At 42.7% G+C, this 15496-nt stretch overlaps 1 protein-coding gene across 5 annotated transcripts in view; it reads left to right on the forward strand.

The window, feature by feature from the left end:
• ERBB4 (erb-b2 receptor tyrosine kinase 4) overlaps nt 1-15496 on the forward strand; it is an 832220-nt gene that overhangs the window by 422546 nt on the left and 394178 nt on the right. For all 5 annotated transcript variants that reach the window (XM_079976052.1, XM_079976051.1, XM_079976053.1 and 2 more), the window contains exon 3: nt 14047-14230. In XM_079976052.1, the coding sequence (XP_079832178.1) occupies nt 14047-14230 (184 nt within the window). The remainder of the gene's footprint in view (nt 1-14046; nt 14231-15496) is intronic.

Consider the following 15496-nt stretch of genomic DNA (forward strand, 5'->3'; position numbering starts at 1 on the left):
GCGCCGTCACATTATTTCCTGTCTTCCACCAATTTTTGACAACTACCAGTTTGCATACAGGGCAAATAGATCCACAGAAGACGCTATCACCACCACTCTCCATGCTGCTCTGTCCCATCTGGAGCAGCCGGGGAGTTATGTGAGGCTGCTGTTTGTGGATTTTAGCTCTGCTTTTAACACTATCCTCCCCCATAGACTGGTGTCCAAGCTAGAGGCGATTGGACTCTCCAACTCCACCTGTCTCTGGGTTTTGGATTTTTTGTCAGAACGTTCTCAGAGGGTTAGAGTAGGGTCACATATGTCCAAAGCCCTTAGCCTTAACACCGGCTCACCACAGGGTTGTGTGTTGAGTCCCCTGCTCTTTACTCTCTATACGTATGACTGTACAGCCATCTATTCCAGCAACAAAATCATCAAGTTTGCTGATGACACTACGGTGGTGGGGCTCATTTCAGGAGGGGATGAGTCCGCCTATCGGGACGAGGTGGAGCGGCTCTGTGTTTGGTGTGGAGAGAACAATCTGGCTCTTAATACAGCTAAGACCAAGGAATTGGTGATGGATTACAGGACAAAAAAGGCGGTCATTCAGCCCTTGTATATCAACGGGGAACGGGTGGAGAGGGTGGCGGAATTCAGGTTTTTGGGAGTGACTATCGATCAGGGCATGACTTGGAGCGCAAATACCACTGCTCTGGTGAAGAAGGCTCAGCAGAGAATTTATTTCCTCAGACTTTTAAAGAAGAACAATCTGAGTGAGAAACTGCTGGTGTCCTTCTACCGAGGCTCCATAGAGAGCATTCTCACATACTGTATTTGTGCTTGGTTCTCCAGTTGTACAGCTAGGGAGAAGAAGGTGCTCCAGAAGGTCATAACCACAGTCCAAAGGATTATTGGTCATCCTCTCCCATCTTTGGAAGAACTGTACGGTTCCCGTTGTCTTAGGAAAGCAAACAACATCCTGCAGGATGCATCTCACCCGGGATACAGTCTGTTTGCACTACTGCCTTCTGGCAGGAGATATAGAAACATCAAGTCAAGGACAAATAGACTGAAAAATAGTTTCTATCCAAGAGCTGTGGCCTTTTTGAATGCTGTAACTCGATAGTGTGACCTGGGAGTTTGATGGGTGTGGGTGTGGGTGTGGCTGGAATGTGGTTTGTTTGGTTGTTGTTGCTGTTTTGCTTTTGTTGTTTTTTTTAAGGGATGACATCCAATTTCGTTGCACTGTGCAATGTTGCACTTGTGTAATGACAATAAAGAATCTATCTATCTATCTATCTATCTATCTATTTTTAGTTGCACCACACATTTTTCCTTGGTACACCTGACCTAATATTACAATCTTTGTATTTTTAGACTCTTATTGTTTTCTTTTTCTTTCTTTTCTGGGCTGATGAGATGACTCTTCTGATAATGCACCACTTGCTTCCTGATTAGGCACCAGAAAGAAAGAAAACAGGAAGCGGGAGAACTCTCTTTCTTCTCCTATTTTTCCTGATCTGTGCCCTGAAAATCTGTCACTGTGCTCACTCTCCACTGAAGCTTGTACTGTATATTCAGGAAACTACTGATGCTCAGAGAGGCTCTAAGATCACAATTTTATGAACACTGAAGTTACAAGGGAATATTCCAACTGAGTGGGAAAAAGAGACAATGCACAAGTTTTGACAAGCCTCTGAATCTTTCGCTTGAATTTAGATCACATAGGGCACTGTTTCTTCAATGTCACAAATGCTCTGTTAACCTGTGTGAAATGTTTTACTTTCAAATGCAGGTACATATGCTCAACGCATACAAGTTTGATTGTACAATATATATATTATATGATACAGCACAATTTGCTCATCCACCTAGAACAATGAGACATGACCCTCAGTCTTATGCAATCTTAGACATAACTCCTGTATTGTTCAATAGGGCTTACTCCCTTAGTAACTAGTTTTAGCACTGCAGCCTTAGACACTCCCGCTCCCTCCCCCAATTAGAACAAACTGCATTTTACATCTCCCCACTGCATCTCCCAAACTGCATTTTACATCTCCCCACCCCCAATTTTAAATTGAAAACAGCATTCGGAGGTTGCAATCTTGAGCGGAAGACTGGCAGGATAAACAGTGGATAATACTTTCCTCCTCCTTAAGCTCTTTTTCCTACTCAAAATTGCCTCCTCCATTCAGAACCTGAAAAGGTGATGGGGTTCTATATATGTTTTTACAAGAGTAACACGTTACTGAAGGAGGGAGGGGATTAAAGTTGCAATAGCTCTGTGTTTAATGTAAGATGTAGTTCCAGTCTCAGGCTGTAGTTACTCTGCTGCTCAGGATCAACTGAGGCTGTGAAACACATTCAGCACGAGGCTATTCTTCCTTAACTGGCTTTTGGTTAAAAAAAAAAATTCCCTGTGGAGTTCAGGAGAAACTTCTGCCTCCCTAATTGTCCATTGATCTGTTGTTCTGAACAGAAGGTAAAATTCCCTCTATTAGTTGTTACCATTTCACTCAGTCTTGAACACAAAGAGCAATTAGAGATCATAAGGTAAAACACCTTCCTCATCTATTCCTCACTGTCAGGTTCCCCCCCCCACGCCCCCAAATTTTCTCACTGGCTTCTTGATAGTAGCGTCTATTAAACTTCATATTTTGTTTGTTTAACAATATATGTATATACCACTTGACTGTAGTAAAAACCTCTTAAGTGGTTTACGATAAACATTAAAAGCAGTTTAAAACATTTTAAAGATATAAATTAAAATAACAGTAAAAGAAATTTTAAAAAACCCATCAGCATCTACATGTCTGCATAGGCTTGCTTAAACAGAAATGTTTTAAGCAGATTCTAAAAAGAGGACAGGGAAGGCGGCTGCCTGATGTCAATAGGGAGGGGGTTCCGAAGTGCAGGTGCTGCCACACTAAAAGACTCCTGTGGAACAAGTGTAATGTGGCACCTTAACAGTGCCCGTTCCACCCATCAAAGCATTCAGCTGGGCACCGGGGCTTAGGTGATCTAATAAGTAAACGAGCTCATCTTCACAACTATCCCTTCCCCCCATGCAGCAAGAGGCACAGTCTCTCTCTTTTTAAAATAAGACAGTTGGGCATTTATTTCTTCTAACGTTGTGACTGCTGGTTATTTGCTTTGCTTTAAATGCCTCGTGTTTTTAACTGTTTTTGACAATCTTTATAATGATTGAGACAGTTGTTTAGAAGGCGATAAGGAAACCAGTGATGATTGAACCTCTCTGTTTTGGCTGATTGAGGGCATATGACATTTGTTTATATACATTATTATTTGTATGCCACTCTGTAACAAAAGATCTCTGGCAACTTACAGCATTAGCATAAAAAAAACTCAGATGCTGAGATAACATTGTGGAGTCCTAATACGAATAGTTAACTGGATTATCTGAGTACACATCCATATGTAGCCAAAACTGCACCTTCCACGCATAATAAGAGGCTCACGTATTAGCAGGCTCAGGGAAAACCCAAAATCTATAGAAGGACAGAACGATGAGTGACAGAAAACTGGGAGGGAGAAAAGGGAACGGAACAGAGTGGCTGTGCTCCTAAACGTTGCAACTTGAGCCACTTGCATTTTTCTAGTATGCAATGCAGCCCCCCCCCCCCCCAACATCCTTTGTCTTTTAGATTAGCAAAGGAAAGGCTACTGGGCAGTGAATGAACACAGCAGACGGACAGAGATCTTAGTAGTGTGTAATGGCAGGCTCTGGGTAGTAACCCCTGGATGCGATGTGTGAAGACAGTGGAAATAACAATGGAAATTAATGCATCTGAAAAAGCAGCATTTTCTTCCCCTCGTTAGAGAGGCCACTTGAGTGGATACCATATCTTAGGCACGGATGGCAGCGTAGCGAAATGTCCAGCTGTGCTGTCAGTTCGCCAAAGAAAGCGAGCAGGGAGCAGGCAGTAGCAGACCCACTGCACATGTTATGTCAAGTGCCGGGGGACACGAGCGGTTCTGCTGTGGAGATCTGATCTACATATATTTGTAAGGCCTTGCCCTTGACACGCCGCTGGGAGGGAACATACATCAGACCTGCCTCTTGCTTATATCTGTGAAAGGAAGCATTGTTTTAAAAAAGCAAACCTGGTCTTAACGCCTCACGTAATATAGCACCTTCCAGGAGTGCATTTGTTGAATGCAAAATGCTGTGTATGTATATGAATGTATATATGGCTTCTTTTGCATATCCAGGTATCAAGCTTGCTCCATTTTACATTCATCGGGTTTGATATATATTAAAAACTTTTCGTTGGTGTTTTATTCCGTTGCTTTATTTTGTGCACGTGTTCCCTTCAAAAAAGCAACAAATCTAACAAGACAAGTCAGGAAAGCAGCCACCTCTGACTCTGATTTCCTTGACTGTACCTTCCCATCTGCTTTGCAGCCTGGGTGGCAGCTGCTGTCATGCTCTTCTGAACTTCATTTCTCCTCCTTGACAAGGGAGCACTGGGGGGTTGAGATCTTTTCATTAGCAGCTGTAGATTTTCTTAAGGAAACCAAATGCATCCAGACATGCACTTGACTACTCAACATACATTATGACAACGGTGGTTTGTGCTGGATTCTGAATGAGAGGCACCATGGATAATAGGGCCAAGATGGGGCTCCGACAAATCATGCTTGGATATTGGATCGTTGCTCAACTCAACCATGTGATTGACCCATTAATAAGAGACTTCCTCTTGCTCCTGAGACTGAAATCACACTTTATATTTTCAAAAAGCCTGCACATTTGCACGAGTAACTTGTATATCATATGGACAAGTGATGTACCCAGTATATTTTTGTACACAACATGGTTTTTGTTAGGCATTTAATTAAATTTAAACCTTAGCAAGGTGATGACTTACCAAGTTATTATCACAGTTGCTCTCATGTTTCAACCCATCTAATTTATTCTGTTACATGGCACATAACACACATCTTGCACCTTTGCAAGTTCTTGAGCACTGCATAGTTCTTGAGCTTTGTTAGGAGGCAAACTGCATCTATTGTGCACTTGTGCATTGCATTGATGCTCTTGTTCAGGTATCCCCAGCCTGTGGCCCTCTAGATGTTTTGGCCTATAACTGCCATGATCCCTAGCCAACAGGACTAATGGTCAGGGATGATGGGAACTGTAGTCCAAAATATCTGGAGAGCCGAAGGTTGGGGACGCCTTCTCTTGTTGGATTGGTCCTGCTGGTGCATGATGAATTTTTGGATCTGTTGAAATGTTTACTTTTTTCAACAAAGTTAAATGATATGATGGTGCAGGGTTTCAAATCCTAGGGATAAGTTGTGTGTGCTCAGCTAGCTTCCTCTTTATGACAATCCACCATTACATGGGCCGTGTGTGTGTGTGTGTGTGTGTGTGTGTGTGTGAGGGAGAGAGAGAGAGAGGGGGGGGGGCAGGCAGGCTGACAAGAGATTTAGTGGTGGGCTCAGGGCCAGTGCACATGGCCCTGTTGTAACACCCAAATGAGGCTAATACTGATGATGATAGTAGTAACAATCTCTCCAGAGTGATTTATGTTAAGCACCTAGGAAAGGCAGTAAAAATGACCTCTTACGGTTGCTGCACATATATGCCGGATGAATTGGGTGCCAGTTTATAGAACCAGAAAACAGACTTGTTTTGAAAGGCAATATCTTCTTTTTAAAAAACCTGCCACATGAAACACCAAACACGATGGCTGTTAAACAGGACGAGCCTTTCATAAAAAAATTAATTACTTGCCTTGCTATTTGACTTCCAGAAAAAAATGTGAATGCTTTAAAAACATGCATTAAATCATTGACTTGTTATTGGGCTTGTTTCAGACTCCAAATGCTCTAAAAAGAAAAAGAAAAAAAGCCTGGCCATTCTATGCTTATTATGGGAATTGGTGAACAGAGAGTTTGTTTTCTTATTGATTTTTGACCTAGTGGTATCATGAAAGAGGGCTGTGAATGTTAGGCAGAAATATAGCTTTGAAGACGTCTGGTGTCAGTGCATCAGCAGAACAGAATGGCTCTGCATAGCTTGCACTGCCACTAAGATTTCAAGGCCAACTTTAACAAGGAAGTAAATGAGAAGATAGCAGTATAAAAGTGGCAAGCTCTGAATTGCTTTGCTTCACCATCAAGCAGGCCGTAATTGCGGCCAAATCTTAGGAAAGACTTTCAAACCCCAAGCCATGCAATAAGGAATTTCAGATGAGACTCATACTGAGGCATGACACCGCTTCATCCCCCTCCCCACAAGGTTCCCCTCAAATGTGCTTGGAATAATATAAGAATAGACAATGATGTACAGCGTTCTTTTTCCCACAGTGGACAATTGGATACCTCCAGGCAGCTCACAGGTGAGCATGAAGGCAATACATGACCCTGAGGTGTGTTTGTCACCAACCCTGTTATCAGGGTGAGGATGTTTTCCTCTGAGCATGGAAGTTCTCATTACACATATTGTCTAATAATGGTAGGCTTATGTGAGTTCCATGAATTTGCTGCATAACCACTGTGGGATCATGTTGACATGAGGAAGGGAAATTTGGAAAAACAATGATAATTAAAAACTTGTCTAAGACCATAGTTTCTTCATTTGGCTCTAAATTCTATGTATTAAATAGTATGCATTGTTTCAAGAAGTATTTCTCTTGTCTATGCTGAACTTGGTGACTGTAAGTTCCATCATCATCATCACTAATTTATTATTATTTAGTCTTTCCATTTATATATGACTTAGTATCCACAGATATTTTTAAAATAAAAAAACCATAATAAAAATACATAAATATGCAATAAGCACTATTTCAAATGAATCACATTAAGGAAGATCCAAATATATGAATACATAATATCCATATGCATAATAACCAGAGTGAATTCTCTGTCTCCATTCAAGAGAGTAGATAGGAAAGACTGCCAGGCAGATCACAGTTTAATGATCCCTGAGAGCGTGCCCAAGCATCCCCATTGGCTGGTTGGTTCCGCTGCCAGGGGAATGCCTGTCCAAGGGCTGCCAGCATTGGCCAATAGCAGCAGCCATTTGTTGGGTCACTTGTGCGTCCAGAGCCTAGCTGCAACACTGCCCACCACTGCAGGTGAGCGGACTTCAGAAAATAGCTCCGCTTATTCTGAGTCAGAATGGATTGATGCTTCCCCTTTACCCCCACCTGTAAGCTCCAAATCTCTAACCCCCTCCTCTGCCCATCTTTTTCCTGCTTACCTTTCTACAAAGGACGAGAGGATCGAGGGACTCAACCCTTCTGCCACGCTGCAGGTGGGTGAATGGATGGTAATTCACTTGGAGGGAAGGCAAGGACTGAATCCGGCTTGGATTAAAATAAAAGCTGTAGAGGACCTCAAGAATCAATATGGCAAGCCAACAATCTTCATATCTATAGCCAAACAATATGAACTTTGGGTGTTTATATGCCATAAAGTAGGGCTCTTGAACGAGTAGTCCATGGTCCAAACTGGGCCTCTGGGTAGCTGTATCTCCTCCAAAATAACTAGGTTCAGAAGCTAAAGAAGGTTGTGGACTTGGCAGCCAGCCACTTGATAGAGCATGGGAGAAAAAGAGACCCTCGCCTGCTATTCCACACTCTTTTCTTCATATGATTCCCTATAAAAACTAGTTGCTGATCATGGATTCTTGCCCGTAACGTATGTAGTGTGGCATGAGCTGATGTATAGTCCTCTCTAGGTACTGGAGGATCAGAAACTTTGTGAATACCAACACACACCTGCATGTATTCATACGTACAAAACATTTAGCTCTGTCCTTTGTTCCATATGAAACCATTATTAGCCATATACACCAACTTGTTAGTTATTACCCACCATACTATTTAATGACAATCACCTTGGTGCAAACTCACTTTGTTGGCTATTCATAATCAGCAGTCCATAGTATGTGTATGTAGCATAAATGGTCAGACTTTGTTGACATGCCTTAGTTCTTTCTCCTTCACTGTAATGGCTGTGTATCTCCTGTTACTATTGTCCTAGCAAAGAGAGGCAGAGGACAACTCATGCTATTTTCAATCTGTCTGCTATAGTTTCCACATCTTTTGATGCAACAAGCACCAAAGGAATTCACAGGAGAATGGCTCAGCTTGCGGTAGACAAGGACATTTCTGACACATCACAAAATACACAAGACTTGGAGAGCTGAAGAATAGCAGATGTAGTTCTAAAGTCTCCAGACTGAGAGTTGATACAGCAGATCTAATTGCATGCCCAATAGTAGGAGGTGCACAGCCCAGAAAGATGGACAAGAGGCAAAATAAGGCAGAAGACCATCGGTATTTGGGTTTAAATAGGCCACTGCTTTTATTGATTACAGATGCCAGTAAGCTTTGGTGAAGGCATTGCGTATGAATATGGCATCAGCTAGCCCACCTGACTGGAGGGCTGTGGTGACCCTGGATGGAGGGTCAAATTGTGGCAACCCTACCAGGTCTGCCATTAGGAAGGGTGCTATGGCCCATCAGCCCCCATGTGGGCTCCCAGACAGAAACATCTCTTCTTGAACCCTTTTAGGGAAATGCCCACTTACTGAAGGATCCAACCCAATGCCTTATCTGCCACACAAGTCAGCTTCCCCCTTGGCCAATTTGCCACCAAATTGCACATCTGCAACAAGCCTTTTTGCCACATCAAGCAACCAAAAGTCATTTCCAGCTGCTGACAAGTGGACTGTTTCTGTTTGAAAAAGCATCTCTTCTGAAAAAAGTAATTTTAGGGAGCAAGGTCAGCAATGCAAAAAAAGAACATTCTTGCCCTGACTATCCCAACTTTCCCCCAGGCAAAATGAAAATAACTAGATTCAAGACTTTAGGAAGACACTAAAAAATACAGTGAGTCTGAGCTCCCTAGTAACACCATTGGATCGGCCCTGTACTTTTACTGCAGCTCCCATCAAATTCAGTGGGGTTTTCTCTTGAGTAAAGTCTTGAGTATGGCTTCTTCACTGGGAGGGAAGGTAAAACCTTTCTCTTTAATCAGGTTTGTGAGTCCTGCTAGATTTTTTCGGCTGCTTTGAATTTTGTTGTTTGCTGTTGCTCCTTAATGCCTTTTTAGTGCTTTCAGTATATTCCACATTGATCTCCTTGGGGGGGGGGGGGAGCAGACTATAAATTATTCCAAATAGACAAATAAGTGTTACAATTGAAGCCTTACAGCAATCCAGTACACATCTACTAAGAAGTAAGCTTTGTATTGAGATCAGTGGGGCTAACCGATTGGTAAATGTGGATAGGATTGCAGTTTAAGTATAGCAGCCTTGTTTAATTTGCATATGTGAGTTCATAAAATCTGGTCTTCATCTTTCCACATGATGGAATGGCTTGATGAGAGACGTTGGGGGGGTATTTAATGTATAATTAAGTGGATATAAGTTTGTAGCAACCACTAAAAGAAATGTTTCTGTCATACTTGAGTGGAACCTTTCATGGGGGTGGGGGGCACAGATGATTAATATATATATTCTGGGCAAGATTTTATTCTACTCCAATATACTTTAGATTTTCTTTTTTAATATATATATCCATTTATAGATTTAGTTAGCAGTTGTTGCTGCTGCTAAGAACAAACTTTGTTCTCGCTGAAGGGTGTGTGTTTGCCTTAAAAAAATTAGCATGTCGGAGAGAGGTCTCTGCCTTTGGCTTCTCCTTGACATGCTAGTTGTGAGGGTTTTTCTCTCTTTTTTGCACAGAAGAGCATCCCATCATGTGCTCCCCCACCTGCTGGGCTGAAAAGCCCAGACACAGGTTTGCTGCCTCAGGGAGAACCAGGCCCCGGAGTTTCATGGTTTTCAATTTGCAGAGTCAAGAGCAAGTCTGCTATAGATCTGGTATTTCTGTTAGAGCTAAACTTAATTCAGTGCATGTTAACAAATTCCTCTTTGATCTGCTAACTTACTTTGATGTTCACGCTTGTTTTCTCTCTCATGTATTTGGAGAGCTGTTACATGGGCATCTATATATACATTATGTTTATGCTCACCAGCTTCAACAATGGCCTTAAGAATTTGCTGCATTTTGCCTGGGGTCAAGGACAACCTTGTTATTTGGCTGTGTCACAAGCATAGTCTGCAATGCTTGTTAGAGCTGCCTCCCAATTCCTTCCACTTTTAAAGCAGGGTTGATATTAATCCTTTGTAATAGGACTCGGGGTAACAATCTACTGTTCATTAATCTGGCTTTTCCTTTCTATATTTTAATTACATATTAGTTGCAATATTACAATTTAATTGCACTTTATTTACATATTAGTTGCAATTACATATTAATTACATATTAGTTGACTATTAGTAAATAGTCAATCACCAATTACCTTCGGCAAGCAACTATGGAAACTTCCATTATATCGAACCTTAGACACCCTATAGTTCAGGAATCAAATTCTCTGTTCTGCCAAGAGTTCTGGTGGGAGGCTATACTATGAGGTAAGGCAAAGGCCTCCCTTATAGGGTTGCTGTGGGGACTACAAGATAATGCCCCAGTTTGGATAGGACACTTAACCTCCAGGTGTTGTTGGTCTCTCCCTTGCCAGCCCCAGCCAACACGGCCAAGGGTCAGTGGTAACGGGATGTGTAGTCCAGCAAAAAGTGGAGGGCACCATGTTGGCTACCCCTGCACTAAACCATGGTTAGTTCAGCTAAGTTCTGGTTGCCTGTTCATCCAAACCTGACCAAGCTTACTAGCCATGCTTTGTTTGGGCCTGCAAACCAGGATCTGAAAGCATCGTTTGAAGTTAGCTTGTGATCTGAAGGCAAATTACATAGAAAAGCATACTCCCCAAAGTGTTTTTGGGCAGGAAATACATTTTAAAAATGAGCATTTTAGGGAAAGGACACACAAAAGGTGCATAGTCTTTCTGAGCAGTTTGTTGTTGTTTTTTAAAAAAAGAAATCTGCAGAAAATGGACTGGAACAGACTTATACCTGAACTCATGACACAAAATGGAAAAGGCTGATCTACCCCTGCTCTTTACAGACAAGCTCTTACTTTTCAGCTCAGCTTCCTGGGTCTGCAGCCTTGCAAGAGATTTATTTATTTTTTAGACCATGAAGTCTTTTACTCATTTGATGTTGGGTACAGATTTGGGCTACTAGGTTCTGTGGAATTATTAATTAACAATTTCATATATGAAACTGCCTGCCATCTGGCTTCCAAATATGCTGTGAGTCTCCCCACACCCCCGCTGCCTTTGGTTTACATGAATTGCTTTTAGAAGAACTGGCAAACCTTCTGCTAGATTTGATGACTGACTTCAAAGTGAAGTGCAGTAATCTCCCCTCCCCTCTCCAAAGTATCACCGAATTGCATCCGCCACAGGTGGAACGATTAGTTTGTTATTCTTGTTGATGCAAACACAGCTGCTCTAAAAAGAAGCCATGCCAGGGTTGTCCAACGTGAGGGTGTGTCCATTCAGAACCCGCCGCCCCCTTCCCTCTTTGCCCTTCTTCTCACTTCCTCAGCCTGATCTAGATAGAGGCTCTTTGGCGAGGAGAGAAACATTGGAAGCCACTGAGATAGCAGATGGTTCAGCATCTCCCTTTGTTGCCTCATTCAAGTACACGCCAAAGCTCGCTCTGAGAGGAGGGGCAGGAGCTGCTTCCAACAGCTTCAGCAGCTCAAAAGATTCAGAGTATCCTGCTTGTGGCGCATTTTCCCCTGAAGTGTAAATGGATGGAGCTTTATCTTAAAGAGCAGAAGTTATCAGTCACCAACCTTTTGTTTGAATTAAGTCTTTTGGAACTGGGAAGGATTGCACTTCACAAGCTCAGAGTTCAGATGTCAGCTCATCCTTTTCAGGGTGTGGAAGAACTGCAACTTGACTTTTGCTTCTGTGGGTAGTAATGCTGGAAGATGAAAATCCCTGCCTTTCCCCCTCAGCCTTTTCCAGATGAAAACACAGGCTCAAAGACAACCGAGGCATTGGTGTGGCAAAAAGCTTTAATTTTCCTGTCTGCATTTACAAACGAGGTCTGTTGCAATGGAGATTGTAAATGTTCTGATGCAGTCATATGCTTTGTTGGTTTTCTGGTCTGGATGAAGCCAGGCAGTGCCAGCCCTACCATTAGGCAGAGTGAAATAGCCACCTCAGGCAGCAGTTGCAGGAGGGCAGCAATGATGAGGGAGAGAGGCAACCGGGCACACATCCTGGCAGATGCCACACCTGTGCCACTCTGCTCATGTGATGCATGGTGGCATTGTTGCTGCATCTTGCAGTCAGTAGCAGCTGGTGGAGCGGCACAGGTGACACTCTGTGGCTCTCCTGGCTTTCCAACACAGCTGCTTACCTGGGGGGGAAGAGACTGGAGGGGAGCTCAGTGGATTGGGAGCTCAGTAGAATTGGATTGGCTCTGTCACCACATGCTGAGATCCCTCCTGGAAAGCAGCAGTGACCCACAAGATTGGTAAGCTAGGACAGCAATGGACACCCCTCCCCCACCACTACTCATACTCTGAGTTGCCAGGCAGTGAGTTGCAGCAGTAAGGTGCTGGAGGGCAGTATGCCAGGTGGCCAGCTCTATATCCCACAAGCTACCTTGCTGCCCTCCAGGTGATGTGCTGTTGCCAGAATTCAACAAGCAGTCTCATCAGCTTCTGAAAGCAGTATAGGGGCGAGGCATCATCTTAGCCTTCATCGCACGCAGTAAAATATATAGGGCCAGCCCTGAAGACAAGGCGGTTACACAGGAACGTTAGAGAGTATTTCTGGATGAGATTGAGGTTCCATCTGGTTCAGCCTCCTCTTTCTCAAGGGGTCCAGCCAGATACTTCCAGGAGGTCCAAGTGGGGCATGAAGGCAGCTGCTTCCTCTCCTTGCTCCTCACGAACTGAGCACCCTGCCCCCATGGATATCTTCTCCAAGCAGTAGGTGAGATGTTTGTGGTGGGGGCTAGGGAAGTGGGATTTGTCTAACATTCACATGGATGAGCGGAGTCAGAAAACCGCATAGGGCAAATTTGCTTTAGAATCTGGATCTTTGTCCTCAGTTGACCCTGAATACTGATGCTTTCAGGCAGCGGGGGTGGGGGGGTGGAGTGGGGCAGAAAATACAAAAAATGAATACAATGTAGCTCTTTCCCAGGCAAATTGGAGGAAAAGATCTTGAAGCTGCTGAGTTGCATCAGATGCCCTGTAAATGAATACTGTGGTGTGAGTGATATTTGCATGATCATGATCATTAGGTTTCGGTTATGGCAAAGGGTCAGAAGACTTGGGAATTCAGTTCTGTGCCAAATAATGAATGATAATGTATCCAATTTAGGATCTGGAGACTAAGTTGTGGCTGATGAAGTGACCAGAGAGGCCAGGGTACTCAGTGTGGTGCATTGAATTTTCCATAAGGCTCACCATCGCCATCTTGTGTCACATTGTATATTGCACTTAAAACGTTTTATTTGCTGCTGTATGGTTGAGTCCCAAATAAGAAAGTGAGCACACTCTGGCTGTTCGGCTATACTGATTGGCGGTGTGTTCAGATATCTGAATCAACGGTTTGGGCGTACTTTTTATGTTTGCATAAGCAAATTACTCTCTTATTCCTAAGTGTTGAGCTTGGCAGGGGGAGGGCACAGCAGGCTGCTGCCAACTGAGTCAGATCAACCATCCATCTTACTCAGTAATGTAGGTCCACTGACTGGTAGTCTCTTCAGGGTTTCAGCCATGCATGGAGATGCCAGGATCTGGACCTGGGACCTTTTGTGTGCAAATGACTTTGACCCTTCTCTACTTTGTGATGGTACCAAAGTCACTGAATGATTTCATGGGAGCAATTTAATTCTTTCTTTGCCGGTGTTTAGGGGCTACATCATAGCAGTCCTCACACAGGGGACTGTTGGAATGCTTCAACAGGTTTTTATGGATAGATTGCCATTGACTGGAATTGTATTAATTCAGTCTGTTTTTAAATGATATGCTAATGCTGTGTTGTTTTTAGCATGCTTTGTAAGCCTCCTTGGAGAATTTAAGTTTTTTTTAAAAAAAAGCTGTCTAGAAATGTTAAATAGCAAATAAATTATGTTTTTGTTTCTTGCAGTCTATCCGAGAAGTCACTGGCTATGTTTTGGTAGCTTTGAATCAATTTGAATACCTTCCCTTGGAGAATCTGCGCATCATCCGTGGAACTAAACTCTATGATCGTTCTGCATTGGCCATCTTCCTTAACTACAAAAAGGATGGTAGCTATGGACTCAGGCGACTTGGACTGAAGAACTTGACTGGTAAGGGAAAGACCTTTTAATAGAGCTGTTTGATTCTACTGGCAGGTGAACTTGCTGGTCTTTCTGTGTACAAGAAAATGTACACAGTCTACAACAAATACCGCCATACAGGTGTTACATTTTTCTCCCAGGGAGCCTGTTCCTTCAATGGGAGCACTGACAGACAGAAATTTGGTATGTGAAGCTTTCCCTAGAATGGCAGTGCAGTAATGGGAAAAGTTTTATCTCTTGCAATTTCTCTTTGGTTTTCCTCACTTTCTCATGTTCAGTTCACATGATAATCATCAACATTTTAGTGATAATTCCTAAATATAAAGTTTTGAATGCAATTTTTTCCTAATATACACATTTTTGCGAAGCAGTTTCTCTAGTAATGCATTTTTGTATGTTATTTTTTGTAATTTATGCATCCTTATGAACATTTTACCCGAGTGTGTGTGTGCGCGCAATGTAGGTATGTATGTGTGGAGAGAGAGAGAACACAGATTACTCAGCTGAAGGACTACACTGCAATATTTAGAGAACTGCATATTTTGAAGAATCGCTGTGTTTCAGTTCTTGTATTGCTTCAGAAAATGCAAATTAGATAGGTTCACCTTTAAATGCAAACTGAATTGAATTTATCCCTCATCATGAATTAGAGGCAGTGCTATTTTTCTAGAAAAAGATGTGCCAGAACTCACCAAGAATGCCTCCCTTGTTCTCTTATAATAGCATGGCGCCTTACTTGAGTTCTGGCTGAAAAAAGCCCTGCTTAGGGGACATTTTATTAAAGTTTGCTTATTTATTTGTTTTGTATTGTGCTCTTCCTCCCAAAGAAGCCAGAGAGGCAAACACACGGGTGATATTTCACCCAAAGACCATGGAAATGACATCTAATGGCTTGTGGGGGAGATCAGAGAGTGAGATGTCTGGTAGAGTTATAAGTAATTGATTATAGGGCGGACAAAGCTCTTCTCGGGAGCCTGAGACACGTTGGCCCCATAGAGTGGTGTGCCTGCAGGCTTGTGTGAACTAAAGCGCATTTGGATAGCGCCTGATGGGAGATCTCGATTGTGGTGTTCAAAGGTGAGGAAAAGCACCCGTATGGGAAAGTGTCCCGTATTTTCAAGTGAGTGGAGATCAGTGCTTTTAAATTATGAATGTGAAAATAAGTAATGCTGTTTGGTTTTTTATTTTTATTTTAAACTTGTTGGCTTTAGGATGAAACATGTTTCTGTATGCTTTGGTTGTTGTTGTTCAGTTGTGTAGTTGTGTCTGACTCTT

The sequence above is a fragment of the Podarcis cretensis genome (genome assembly GCF_951804945.1).
Source record: "Podarcis cretensis genome assembly, chromosome: 1".
Taxonomy (NCBI): domain Eukaryota; kingdom Metazoa; phylum Chordata; class Lepidosauria; order Squamata; family Lacertidae; genus Podarcis; species Podarcis cretensis.